This window comes from Physella acuta, unplaced genomic scaffold (assembly GCF_028476545.2).
Source record: "Physella acuta isolate Inbredline_101_S28 unplaced genomic scaffold, ASM2847654v3 ptg001333l, whole genome shotgun sequence".
Taxonomy (NCBI): Eukaryota; Metazoa; Mollusca; class Gastropoda; family Physidae; genus Physella; species Physella acuta.
The window spans coordinates 61,333-74,405 of record NW_026732848.1 but is presented as its reverse complement, the minus strand read 5'-3'; the positions used below and the strand labels follow the sequence as shown (position 1 = coordinate 74,405).

The 13,073-nt window shown below is 37.6% G+C and overlaps 2 protein-coding genes across 2 annotated transcripts; one reads left to right on the top strand and one right to left on the bottom strand.

The window, feature by feature from the left end:
• Positions 1 to 2,471: 2,471 nt before the first annotated feature.
• LOC131958533 (trace amine-associated receptor 4-like) lies at positions 2,472 to 3,318 on the bottom strand. Its single transcript, XM_059323619.1, has 2 exons — positions 2,707 to 3,318; positions 2,472 to 2,567 (listed from the first exon to the last, which is right to left on the bottom strand). Exons 1-2 carry the CDS (start codon positions 3,316 to 3,318, stop codon positions 2,472 to 2,474), a joined length of 708 nt encoding a protein of 235 aa, XP_059179602.1.
• Positions 3,319 to 4,314: 996 nt separating this feature from the next.
• LOC131958532 (uncharacterized) lies at positions 4,315 to 5,705 on the top strand. The gene is made up of 2 exons (XM_059323618.1): positions 4,315 to 4,378; positions 5,314 to 5,705. The coding sequence occupies exons 1-2, from the start codon at positions 4,315 to 4,317 to the stop codon at positions 5,703 to 5,705; spliced, it is 456 nt and encodes a 151-aa protein (XP_059179601.1).
• Positions 5,706 to 13,073: the final 7,368 nt, after the last annotated feature.

Here is a 13,073-nt window from a genome sequence, read left to right as displayed (position 1 = left end):
AACTTAATTTATTGAGAGTGAGTTGAATATTTAAAAAAAAAAACATTTTCCCATACGTCCGCGCACAGAGAGAGCCTTTCCATTATTCTCAAAAAGTCTAATTTCACCATCTGTTTTCATAACACCGAAAAACAAAAGCAAAAATATAGTGATTTTAGAGAAATCATAGACTAATTAGAAAAAAAATAAATAATATAAATAATCTTAACATTTTTCTCTTTTAATTATGAACATTAACATATACTAATCAATGCGGTAGTAATACAAAAAAAGATTAGCTTAAATTATTGTTGAGATAAATATATTTTCAAATTACCTCCCTTGAAAAAAATTACCACAAAAAAAAGTTGAATTAATTAGTTTTTTCGACCTACTTTTATGGAAATGTATCCATTTTTTCTAGGAATATAAACTAAAATGATATTTGACATTGATCTTTTTAATATGTTTTAGCAATGTGCGAATATTTAATATTTTCATAACGTTATGCAAAAAAGTAAACACAGTGTCATTTATAAAATAGCTCTATGCCGCTATATAAACAAACCCTACTCTAACACTTATAATAAGACACTGCGGTGCACTGAAAAGCACAGCATGGTGCGTAGTTTACTTTTATAGTCCCAAAATCTATAGCGATGACGGACGGACGGACGGACAGAAGGAAGGAAGGACAAGCACAGCCCGCTTATATTATAGATATAGAATCTATATTACTATATTGGGTTTGATTTGCTCGAGTAATTACTTTTTAGAAAGAAAAGCTTAGCTATTTACAATATGTCAAATTTTATATAACAAACATATTAAACTAGTTTAAAAAAAAAAATTAATAAATAATCAATCTACGTTATTGGTCTGAATTTTATTTAAAAACATTTATGTAAATACTAAGAAAAATAACTGGTATAATGTTCTGAAGTCTTAAGAATCATGTGTTACTTCCCCTTTCTCTTTTTATACGCGCTTAATTAAAAAAAAATACAAACAGTAAAAATTGCAATGAATGTTTCATATGCTGCAACTATAATGTAACAGGCAGTTTTTGTCACATAAAGAGCCCCATATGATTGTCAATATATTAGGGGTAATCCGTTTATGGCACAAAAAACATATTTGAAATTTAGACACCTATTTAGCATTAAATTAGTCGGATAATATTTTAAAAAAAATGTTTTTCAGAATTCGAGAAAATTCCCCATGTTTACATTCCATCGTGTTGATTTAATTACAATAATACTTCTTCACAATAATAGTTAACACTTGCGAGGGAGGGGGGTGTGTTGACAAGATCCCCTTATACTTATGACCAAGAGGACTACGTCTGGCTTTAAGTTTAAGGAAGTCATCTCCGTTTATTCTCTGACTTGAGTTATCTGTCTTGATCCAGGCCAATTCTCCACTAACAAACTAAATACGTACTTTCTCTATCAACACCACCGCTTTCATATAATGCACTTTTATTGAGCACTTGATTTTTGATGATTATTTTGTAGTGACAACTTTTCCGTTCATTCTTCGATTTTTTCCCCAATTAAAAACGAATTTTTGGAAAACACTTGGGTGTTGTGATTTTGTGAAATAGGATGAAAAATTTAAATCTATTCCTAACACCTAAAGTTACTAATTCAACCCGTAAAGGGAGAAAACAAATACATCTACACAAATATTTATAGCTTCTCTTTGATAGGAGAGTTGTCGATCTTTATATATATTTTAAAAAAAAAACTTACGTTCTACAGACATTAACAATAACATGTTAAATCAATCAACGGCTATTCAGTGCATACTATTTCGATCATCTGTCAACATAAACAAATCAGACCCGGACAGATGAGGCTCGTTAGATAGGCGTAGACTGACTGTGTCCAAGCGGCCTGGGAAATAAATAAAATCGGTCCCTGCCGACTAAATTATTCACAGTGCATATTTTTTCATCAAAGACTGGGGTCCGATGCCTATCCATAGTCGTTGGTCACTTAACAATTTGCTATATAAAAAAATAACAAAACCACTCATATGTAGCGTTAATTAAATATAACCAGTTGCGTAGCGAGGGAGGGGGCGGGGGGGGGAGTGGTACATATGTCCCCGGGCGCCGACTTTAGGGGGTGCCAAAATGGGTTGGAAAAATAAATTGAAAGATCGAGGGGGGTGCAAATCGAAAGATTGAGGGGGGGGGGGGTGCAAATCGAAATCTCGAGGGGGGGGGGGGGTGGGGTGCAAATCGAAATCTCGAGGGGGGGGGGGGTGCAAATCGAAAGTTTGAGGGGGGTTGCAAACAAATCGAAATCTCGAGGGGGGGGGGGGGGGTGCAAATCGAAAAGTTTGTCCCCGGGCGCCGGGAAGGGTCACTACGCATCTGAATATAACGCATTTCAAACGTAATATAACACCGATCCTGGAGGCCCACAGCGATTCCCCCCCCCCCCCGGTGTCCCGGCGGCCAGCCCACTCCCGACAACAACCCATCAAGGAGAGACAACTGCAAAATCAAACAACTGCTGCAGCGCAGATTTTTCTTTGAGGACAAAGGCTATGGAAGCAAACACTGAAGGAAAATCAGGCTGGATTAGTAGTCAACGGAGCATAATACTTAATTTTGTTGGAGGAATGCACCTTCGATATTACAATTAAGAAGATTAAATAAAAATCTAGAATATAATGCAAAGTTTGAATGTGTTTGTCTACGTAGCGTCGTCATACACTTGGCGAAGCGTGATTGGCCAGACTTGCTTTAGAAGCGCGAGTTCTTTTTCTCGTGACGACCGCCTTGAAAGCTTTGCGAAACTCGGGGCTGCTGAAGTTGTAGAGAAAAGGATTGAGGGTGGAGTTGAAGTAGGTCAGCCAAAAGGCGAATTTGTAGGCGAAATCCGGGACGATCTGGTCGCCGAAGGACGAGATGTCGAAGACTAAATGGAATGGCACCCAGCAGACTAGATAACCGACGATGATGTGGGTCAAGGTCGCGAAGACTTTTTTTTCGCGGTTGTTACGCTGTTCCTCTTGGGATTTGACCGGTGGTTTTTGAACTTTTTGCGACGCTGTCACCGGCACTTTTAAAAAAGGATTTGTTTTTAAGTTTGATGCCGGTTTGTTCGCGACCGTCAGGGAGGATTCATCCTGAGGTCTATTCTGGATTAACGCGTGGTCCTGCGCTACAGTAGATACAGATAGTATAAGGCTAGGAGCCTGCTGGACGTTTTGCTGCGGTGTTGCTGTTGGCATGACGAACCTTGATGCTGCTGTGATCGATGGTGCTGCCGATGTTGCTGCGTTTGATGAAGCGTCCTCAAACTGTTCATTATCTGACTCCATTTTCGTTGTGTTAGCCGAAACCTCTGTAATGAGAAACCAAAACAAATTAAACAATGTATTTACACGTCGGTGTTTCTTTCAGGCCTTTTTCTCCGATAAGGGAGGGGGCACTTGAAATTTTTGGAAGAGGGGGGGGGGCGGGCATTAATTTCCGGAGGTGGGTGGGGAACTGTTTCAAGTGTGTATTTCTATACACATTATTTTATTTTTCTATTTCGTTAGGGGGTGGGGGAGGTGTCTAGCAATACAATTAAAAAAAAAAGAAGAAGAAAAAGAACCAGTTGTTTCCATGCGTGGGCGTGTTCAATAAATTAAAATATAATTTTTTTTATAGCAAGCAATGCATTTGAAATAGAATTGTAAAGAAATAAGTTTATATAATTTCCTCCCATCTTTTGATTATCGAAATCAAGGGAAACAACTTATTATTTAAATGCCAAACTCGTCGAAAACGAAAACAGTACAAAAATCACAAAACTCTTAATGAATATAGTGACTTTTGATAGAATTAAAAGTTTTACATTTATTTTTACAGCCAGAAAGCACATTTACTAAACTGGTATAAACTGATATAGATATATACCTTTAGTTTTAAAAAGCATTTTAAAACATATAGCAAATTGAGGCTGTATTTTCTAGACTATTGAAAAAAACTTTTTGGTTAATATTCAGTTCTCATTTTAGACTAAACCATTGGGACTTCCACATGTTGAACTTTAGGTCGCAGTACTAATTTTAAATAAAGACAACTTTAGATTCTACAATAAACATCACGAAAAGTAAAGTACATGTCTGTCAAACAAAAAATGAATGAAGAGTCTATACTTAGAAGTAGCGATTTCTTTTTTCAAGGCTTCCTAACACTGTAGTAGTCGCACACATACAGAATATATATATATATATATATATATATATATATATATATATATATATATATATATATATATATATATATATATATAATTTCTGTATATATAATAAACATAAGAGACAAGCATGAAATATCGATACAAGCCTCTGGCTGTAGCAAATATTTTGACCAATGGACGCAGTAAACCTGGTTGGGTCATTGGGTGCACCCCCTCCAGTTATTTTGTTGATGAATTATTATGGGAGTTCATTCCTCATTATTCAGTTTTGTTGTTCAGTATGGAGTTGAGTTAAAACCCGGGTTATAGGACTTTAAACTTGATATTTATTGCTTTATACCAGGGCTTTATACTACGGCCCGCGGGCCAGATGCGGCCCGCGAGGTCCTCTCATCCGGCCCTCGTAGATATTTTTGTCCACGGAAAAAAGCGTTTGTTGGTAATGGCTGAGGGACTTTGACCAGAAAAATTAAAGACATGCCAGGAAGAAACTGGCCCTAGAACTGAAATTTTATAGTTAATGCGGCCCTCGGACTGAAAAGTTTGGAGACCCCTGCTTTATACTATAGCCTAGGGAAAGCTACTCACTTTTCGTCTCGGGTTAAATTTTGATGATCTGCTCTTGTTAAAAGCCAGCACTCTCTTTAATCAAACTTTAATGTAAAGTACGGGTATGCTATTTTATAAATTAATAGCTAATTAATTATGAATTTATTTTTATGAAGTTTTGATAATGACATATCTTTGTGCAATATTAGTCTATCTAGTTATTCTAAGAGGGAAAATCTTCATCGCAGCGACGTATAGTACATTGGTCCCATACAGTGCATTCACCATGATCTTAAGCGCTTTGACAACTTATTGATTGGTTGTTATTGATTAGCCACACCCACTTGATCGTATATTCAATATAATGGTAACGTAGCTTGCTCAGGGCTAGGATTAGGATTGGGTGAGCGTTTGGATTAGTCAATGAGATATAGGAGGGTGCCTGGATTAGTCATGAGATAGAGGAGGGTGCCTGGATTAGTCATGAGATAGAGGAGGGTGCCTGGATTAGTCTTGAGATAGAGGAGGGTGCCTGGATTAGTCATAGAGCAGGGTGCCTGGATTAGTCATAATATAGAGGAGGGTGCCTGGATTAGTCATGAGATAGAGGAGGGTGCCTGGATTAGTCATGAGATAGAGGAGGGTGCCTGGATTAGTCATGAGATAGAGGAGGGTGTCTGGATTAGTCATGAGATAGAGGAGGGTGCCTGGATTAGTCATGAGATAGAGGAGGGTGTCTGGATTAGTCATGAGATAGAGGAGGGTGCCTGGATTAGTCATGAGATAGAGGAGGGTGCCTGGATTAGTCATGAGATAGAGAAGGGTGCCTGGATTAGTCATGAGATAGAGGAGGGTGCCTGGATTAGTCATGAGATAGAGGAGGGTGCCTGGATTAGTCATGAGATAGAGGAGGGTGCCTGGATTAGTCATGAGATAGAGGAGGGTGCCTGGATAGGTCATGGTTTGTAAAAGGTTGTGTGGCAGGGTTCATGGGCTGTTGTTTGATATGTGGTTAGGGTTCATGGGCTGTTGTTTGATATGTGGTTAGGGTTCATTGGCTGTTGTTGGATATGTACTTAGGGTTCATTGGCTGTTGTTGGATACGTGGTTAGGGTTCATGGGCTGTTGTTGGATATGTGGTTAGGGTTCATTGGCTATTTTTTAATGTGTGGTTAGGGTTCATGGGCTATGGGTGGGTCTTTGGTTAGTAGTTATAGGATACGGGTGTATGTGTGGTTTAGGTTCGTAAAGAAATTATATTTACCCCCCCCCCCCCTTTCCATTCCAACGGTCACTTATTACACGAAGCCAGATCCCCCCCCCCCCCAAACTACGTGACAAAGATTTTGCCTCTCCCCCTTCCTCAATCATGGTAACGAAAATTCTGGACAACGTTTGATTTTTGTAGAAATAAAATTACAAAAAATAGAGAGAAACCTTGGGTCATGCCTACCAGCGTGCAATTCAAATCACCGGCTTTGAACTTAACATAGACAATGGAAAATTAAAAAGAAAAAAAATACGATAAAACCATGCTATCAGATACAATATTTTGAAAATGCTATCGAAAAATTAGCGAAATCGATCGGTGAAGAAATCAATAGTTCAGCTTTCATGTAAGGTTCGAAGTAGTTTTCGGTGTAATTTTTGGTTTAATGTTTGGTGTAATGTTTGGTGTAATGTTTGGTGTAATGTTTGGTGTAATGTTCGGTGTAATGTTTCGTGTAATCTTTGGTGTAATGTTTGGTGTATATAAAGTTTATACTTGCTATGGTGCTGACCAAATATAAAGTTTATACTTGCTCTGGTGCTGACCAAATATAAAGTTTATACTTGCTATGGTGTTGACCAAATCATAAACACGTTTTTTAAAGCAAAAATTTGCTATATTGTATTTGAAGTCGACTAAAACGTAACATTCGTGTCAGGTAAATAGTACCTGCGTTATAATTTCTTGACATGTTTAGTAATTACATTATCAATAGTTATACAAACGTGTTATGTGTTTTAATAAGTACACTCCTTCCCATTCCTCGCTATAATTTATTTCTTCACGAATAATGGGTTTCCTAAATATACATACATATTTTGTTTTCCATATATATTCAATAGGTTTTTGTATTATTGCTTTCATAAGACGGACAGGTTTCTTAAAATAAAAACAATTAACTCCTACAGCTGTAGGGTTTGTGTTCAGAGGCGTAGCGACCCTTCCTGGCTTTTCGATTTGCACCCCCCCCCCCCCCCTCAAGATTTCGATTTGCATCCCACTTCAAACTTTCGATTTGCACACCCCCCCCCTCAAGATTTTGATTTGCACCCCCCCCCCTCAAGCTTTCGATTTGCACCCCCCTCAACCTTTCAATTTATTTTTCCAACCCATTTTGGCGCCCCCTAAGGTCCGCGCCCGGGGACATATGTCCCCCCCCACCCCCCTCGCTACGCTACTGTTTGTGTTCAGATATTCTTTCGCGTACCTCCAAGGCTGTGGCGTAGGCAAGGGGGGGGGTGGGTTAGTTGGTTATAACCCCTCCCATGGACTCACACACCTATATATATATATATATATATATATATATATATATATATATATATATATATATATATATATATATATATATATGATTTTATACATATGGAAAAATATTTGAACCCCTCCCATGACCAATTCCTGGCTACGCCACTACTCCAAGGGGAGGGCGCGGGTGGGCGGGGCAAGTCACTATCCTTCGCCTGAAATTTTCAAGTCCCCTACCCGGAGAAAAATATCTAAATGTTTGTATGGATTTTTAAAACTTCCCTTATTTAGACGTCATTGGCTGAACCTAATCAAAGTCGGAAGAACTAAAGCGTGGGAGAGTTCAGCTATATCTTTTACAAACAATGAGATCTGTCAAGCACATCCTGCAGCTTATCAACAAGACGTTTCTATCGTTTGCTATCACAAGAAAGGACCGGATAAAGTCTGGAGTTGGGTTTCAGTTCGAGGCATCAAACAACTTGTCATATGTTAAAATAATTGCAAGGAAAGATGAGCAATCTCTTTTGGTGTTGTATAAAAAGGCAACATGCATTGAATTAGCGGTAGGCTGAATCTTTATCAATTGCCAGGGCCTCAGGTTCTAACTAGAAATACATCGTGGATTTTGTGACAATGTTGAAATACGTTCACTTGAAGCCAGAGAAATGTAATATAGATAAAACTAATTTGTCAACATTTGAACGAGTGGAGGCAATATTTAACTCAACAACTAAGCCCGTAGAGCTAAAATATATTGCAACTTGAAAGATGATACAAAGACCAATAACTGTATACACATCAACATATTAGAGCTAACAAATTACCTTCATACCCCCATATTACCATATACTTATTCAATGATGTTATTCCATGATTTACATCATTCATCATCATCTTTTCCCGTTCGTGCCCAAGACAAAATGGGGCAGATGAAGTAGAGTTAATCTGTTTCAGAGGCTTCAGCGTATGAAGGGGCAGTGTGGTCAGCACTAAGCCCTGCCGCCTTATCTTCCCTTAAGGTGAGTTAGGTACCCATCAGAGCTGGATGGACTCATGGAATCCGATTTCGAACTCGAGACTTTCGGGTTAGCATTCTAGCTCTCTGCCGCTAGGCCACCCCGTCCCATTTAGCTTCATTGGTAGTACGATTTTGGACCCCTGTTCGAGTAGGCAGAAATTACTTTTTTAATTTCTGTTACCTGATTAATGTGCTCTTCTTTTATAAAAACCAATCATCGAAGTCAGGATTTTGTTTTTTTGTTGTGGTTGACAACGTAGATTTCTTCAAAGTAAAAGTAAAATTCTTTTTTGTTTTTTCAAAAGTATTTTAAAAAATTAATTATTGTGTTAGGGGGTACACACAGAGGCGTAGTGAGGGGGGGGGGGGGGGGGGTGGACCGCACCGAGTGACACCATTTAGGGGGGGGGGGTGACATCAAGGCAAAAAATAGCAAAATATATAGAGAAAAGTGATAATTCCACTTATTTAGGTGATTAATTCGAGTTTTAAATCGTATTTTAAGAGGTGCAAACCGAAAAGTTTGAGGGGGGGGGGGGGGTTGCAAATCAAAAGTTTGAGGGGGGGGGGGGGGTGCAAATCGAAAATTGAAAGTTTGTCCCCGGGAAGGGTCGCTACGCCTCTGGGGGGTGACACCATTAAGTGCCGCACCGGGTGACACCCGACCTCGCTACGCCACTGGGTACACATTACTCACATTCTCCATACTACCACCAATGATCTACACCCCTCCCCCTCCTTTCACGTAGCACATTCTAATAAATATAATACACCCATCTCCAAGGCATGGTACGTTATTTATGGACTATTCTAATTGGTAATACTTGCTAATTAGAATATGCAATCCCTGCTAATCGACAAGCACTAACTAATTAGAAATGTATTAATTAGGTTACAATTAATTAACCCACGAAGGACCAATTGAATAACTGTCAAGCTTAAATTAAGCCTAAAAGTTAATTTTATTATAAGCCTAATTGGCCTTACGATACGTGGGCGTATTTATAGTTAGGAATTTTCGAACAACGATAATCATAATGTTTAGTTTCATGACAGGGATATAAATCAAATTCTTAATTAAATAATCACGGAACGCTAGAAATATGTGAATTAATGACGGGTAAGGTTACTTAAATTTCGAACGTTTAATTAGTAATGGCTCATTAATTAAGTACACTACCAGTAATGATGTCATTAAAGTTGGTTGCACCCTCATGATTGAGGCATCTGATGAGCTATCAAAAACAAATTAATTAAGAAACCGGATACGTAGAAACGTTAATTAAATACATAATTTACCGATTACGCTTAATGATTGTAATTATTTTAAATTTCTAGATCGTTTCTTTAATTAGTTATATAAATTTGCTAAAGTTAGGAATACATTTTAATTTTTTTTTCCATTTTGTACCAAGTCACACAACCCGTTAAGTAAAAAAGAAAAGATACAAAAATAATTTTAAAGTTACTCGAAGGGCACTGCATGGATTTTTAATTAAGATAAAAAAAAAATAAGTTAATTTATTTCAAACTCGTTATGCCCTAGGTTACGTTACTTTAAGTTAACTAACACCGTCGCATAAACGTTTCGCCAATAATTTGTTGACTTTTTATAATACAACGAACGTCCAACTGTACTGAGTGTTGCCAATAATTTTAAAAAGTTTTAACCAATTTTATTTATATTTTAAAAAAATGCTGACATTTCACACTGCACCGATTGACCTTTGAACACCAAGGTTTAATTTTTTGTTTTATTAGCTCCAATTTACAGCCACTAAAAACAATTTAGTGCGACCCTAGGTGATTTCGTTTAGAAAAGACCAATTTCGTTATTTCGTTCGATTATTGGTTAAAAAATAAATATGGCAGAACCATTTAGTTGTTGTTAACTTCCGAAGTCAGAGAGTGAAAATAGGGGAATTAACTGGTCATGTTGCGTCTTATAATGACATCTATTTATAGAAAAAAGTTTATCCCATCACATTTATTAAGAAAAAATGTTACATATTGGCACTAACAAATTGCTATTTTTTGTGTCAATTAAAAAAAAAAAAGCTAAATCGTACCACACCTAACAAATAGTAATTTATTTATTGGAAAGTTAATTCAGTGCACCCATACCGACAAGCCTGTTAAATTAGTTTATTGGAGTTTTTAAGTGCTCTAAAAAAAAATACTGAGGGGAGTAACAGAGGCCGGGGTAAGGGGCCGGGGGTGGGGGAGGTTGTGAATAGCAGGGAATTAGTAGCTGTAGCTTGAATGACGACGTGTGTGATGCTTATAGTTATAGCAGACAGAAACAGAGGGGCTGGATCCTGGTCTGTGGTGCAAGTACATGTGGCGTCGCTAGGTCGGATGTCACCCGGTGCAGCACCTCATGGTGTTACCCCCCCCCTCTTAACTTGCAGTTGGTGTCACCCCCCACCCCCGGTAAAAGCTTTAACACTAATGATGTTTATCTATAGTCAGTTGTTAATACATTTTGGTATAGCATTTGTTTTCTCTATAGTTTGCTTGTTTACGTCATGGTGTCACCACCCCCTCCCCTGTCGGGATCATAATTGTGTACTTAAAATACTTTTTAGCTCTAATTAACCATTCATTGAACTGGCAAAAAAAAATATTTATTCTATAAATCTTGCAGTTCTTTTTGTCTTGGTGTCACCCCAAAAAAATTGTGTCACCCGGTGCGGTCCGCACCCCCCCCCCCCACCCCTCGCCTCGCCTCTTTTGCTCGAGCTGGTATAAGAGTAGCAAAAAGAGACAGACAGCGTGAGTCAGAGAGAAACAGAGTGAGAGAGAACGTGAGAGAGAGAGAGACAGAGAGAAATAGAGAAAAAAACTGTGGTAGAGGAAGGGGACAGATTTATATACAGAGAGCAAAATAGAGATAAAACCAAGCTGAAGGCTGAAGGAGGGGTTGGGCCCAGAGTTTCTTCCAGGCATCTCTTCGGGGGTGGGGGTGGGGGGGGGGGGCGGAGTCCCTCCGAAGAAAGTCTACTGCCCCCCCCCCGAACGTAATGGATTTCATATAGTAAACATACACTTTTACCAGTGTCCGCCGCCCCGAAAAATGTTGACCGCCCCCCCCCCCCGATAATATCAAGTGCCCCCCCCCCCCCCCCCCACCGGAGAAAAAAGTCTGGAAGAAACACTGGTTGGGCCGAGTTGAAAGAAACACTCGAGATAGTGACTAAGATAGATACAGAGAAAGAGTGATAGCACCACATGCAAATAGATATCTCTGTATCTGTCATAGATCAGATCACTGAATAACACACAGATTTAGCAGCAGTGAGTTCGATTATAGTTTGAATAATTCAATGATCCCACGGCTATTTATAAACCTTTACTCCGACTCGGGGCATTTAAAAAATCTAAAATCTGGATAATGAAGGAAAAGAAACAAAATTTTAAACTTATTTCCGCCATTTTAAAAAAAAAACAAATTTAGTATTTAGCCTGCAGTTCACGACACATCGCACTCTGAGCGTGGCATAGGAATTGAAATTGAATGTTTTAGGTTTAATGCATAGATCCAGTGCTCTTGTTTAGTAATTATTGCATTCATATAAAATAATAAAGTATTACCCAAATATTAGGCTAGGTCTAAATATATATTTTGTCATAATGCCTCCTAAAAGAAAGTTTGAAAAATTTGTAGAAGCGGAGGTAAGAAAGTATAATTTAGTTTAAGTTACTAGAGTCTAGATTTAAATCTAAACCTATATCTAGTTGAAAACGTAGACAAACTAAACAACATTTTTAAAAATATTAGGTCTTAAGTACGCCATAGTATATAGGCCTAAACTACATAGATATGAAATCTTATATTTTATTATTTACTAGGCCTACTTTAAATGCGTTAATCATCATTCCTTATGGTTTGTGAAGCTTGTGGACAGTGATACTCACCACATCTCTTCATTGTACTTGGCTTTAGTTAAACTTATTACTATTTATTAGTGTTAATAGCCTAATTCTAAATTTTAACTTGCTGATTAATTTAAAATAGCAATTCATGTCATATTGATTCATAGGACTATTTTCTTTAAATTAAAATACTGGGCCTATTGAAGTTTAATTGCTTAGTTACTAAAGGTAAGCCTAATTGCATTATATTTATGAACACATCCTCTATAATTTAATATGTTACAGGAAATACCCGTTATAGTACGCTGCAGTGTTGCAGGGGGTCGTCTAAAAAGAGTCTACCCACTAAAAAGAAGTATAAAAAAAGGATCAAACAGATATGTCAAATCTGATACATTTGTTGGAGACTCATATGATTGGGATTGGAACCTTACTAGATCTACTATTACTACAAGATGTATTGATTCGGAAGAGAAAGAAACTGTCCTGGAATCCACTTACAGTAGTAAGTATTTATAAATTTGATAAACTGTCTTGTAAAATTTAAATTGCAATTACTACCGTAAGCAAATAATTTGTGGATATTTTCTTTTACTTTTGAAATTTATATCAATATTAGATGGTGAATTTTGAAATTTTGAACAGTTCCAGAATTTCTTTTCTCTTTTGTTTTTTGCAGATCAATCTGTTGAAGCATTGATTCCTGGGCAGGAATCTGCTGCTGGGATGGACATGAAAGATTCCAGAGAATCCAAAATTAAAGCTGTGATTCCTAATATTGTTGCAACTAACAGCAAGCAAGGTAATTTCTAGTTATCTTTTTTAACATGACACTCTTTAAAAATGAGACAGCGAATAGATTTTGTGGTAATAAGTAATTGTTTGCAATTTACTAAAAATTTTATACTTGAATAGGCCTATA

Excerpts from the sequence above, each read along its gene's own strand:
- LOC131958533 (XM_059323619.1), bottom strand. The coding sequence starts at position 3,318 with ATGGAGTCAGATAATGAACAGTTTGAGGACGCTTCATCAAACGCAGCA. Across the intron at positions 2,568-2,706 it reads CCAATCACGCTTCGCCAAGT|CCTGATTTTCCTTCAGTGTT; the intron begins GTATGACGACGC and ends CTACTAATCCAG.
- LOC131958532 (XM_059323618.1), top strand. The coding sequence starts at position 4,315 with ATGAAATATCGATACAAGCCTCTGGCTGTAGCAAATATTTTGACCAAT. Across the intron at positions 4,379-5,313 it reads CAATGGACGCAGTAAACCTG|AGGAGGGTGCCTGGATTAGT; the intron begins GTTGGGTCATTG and ends GTCATAATATAG.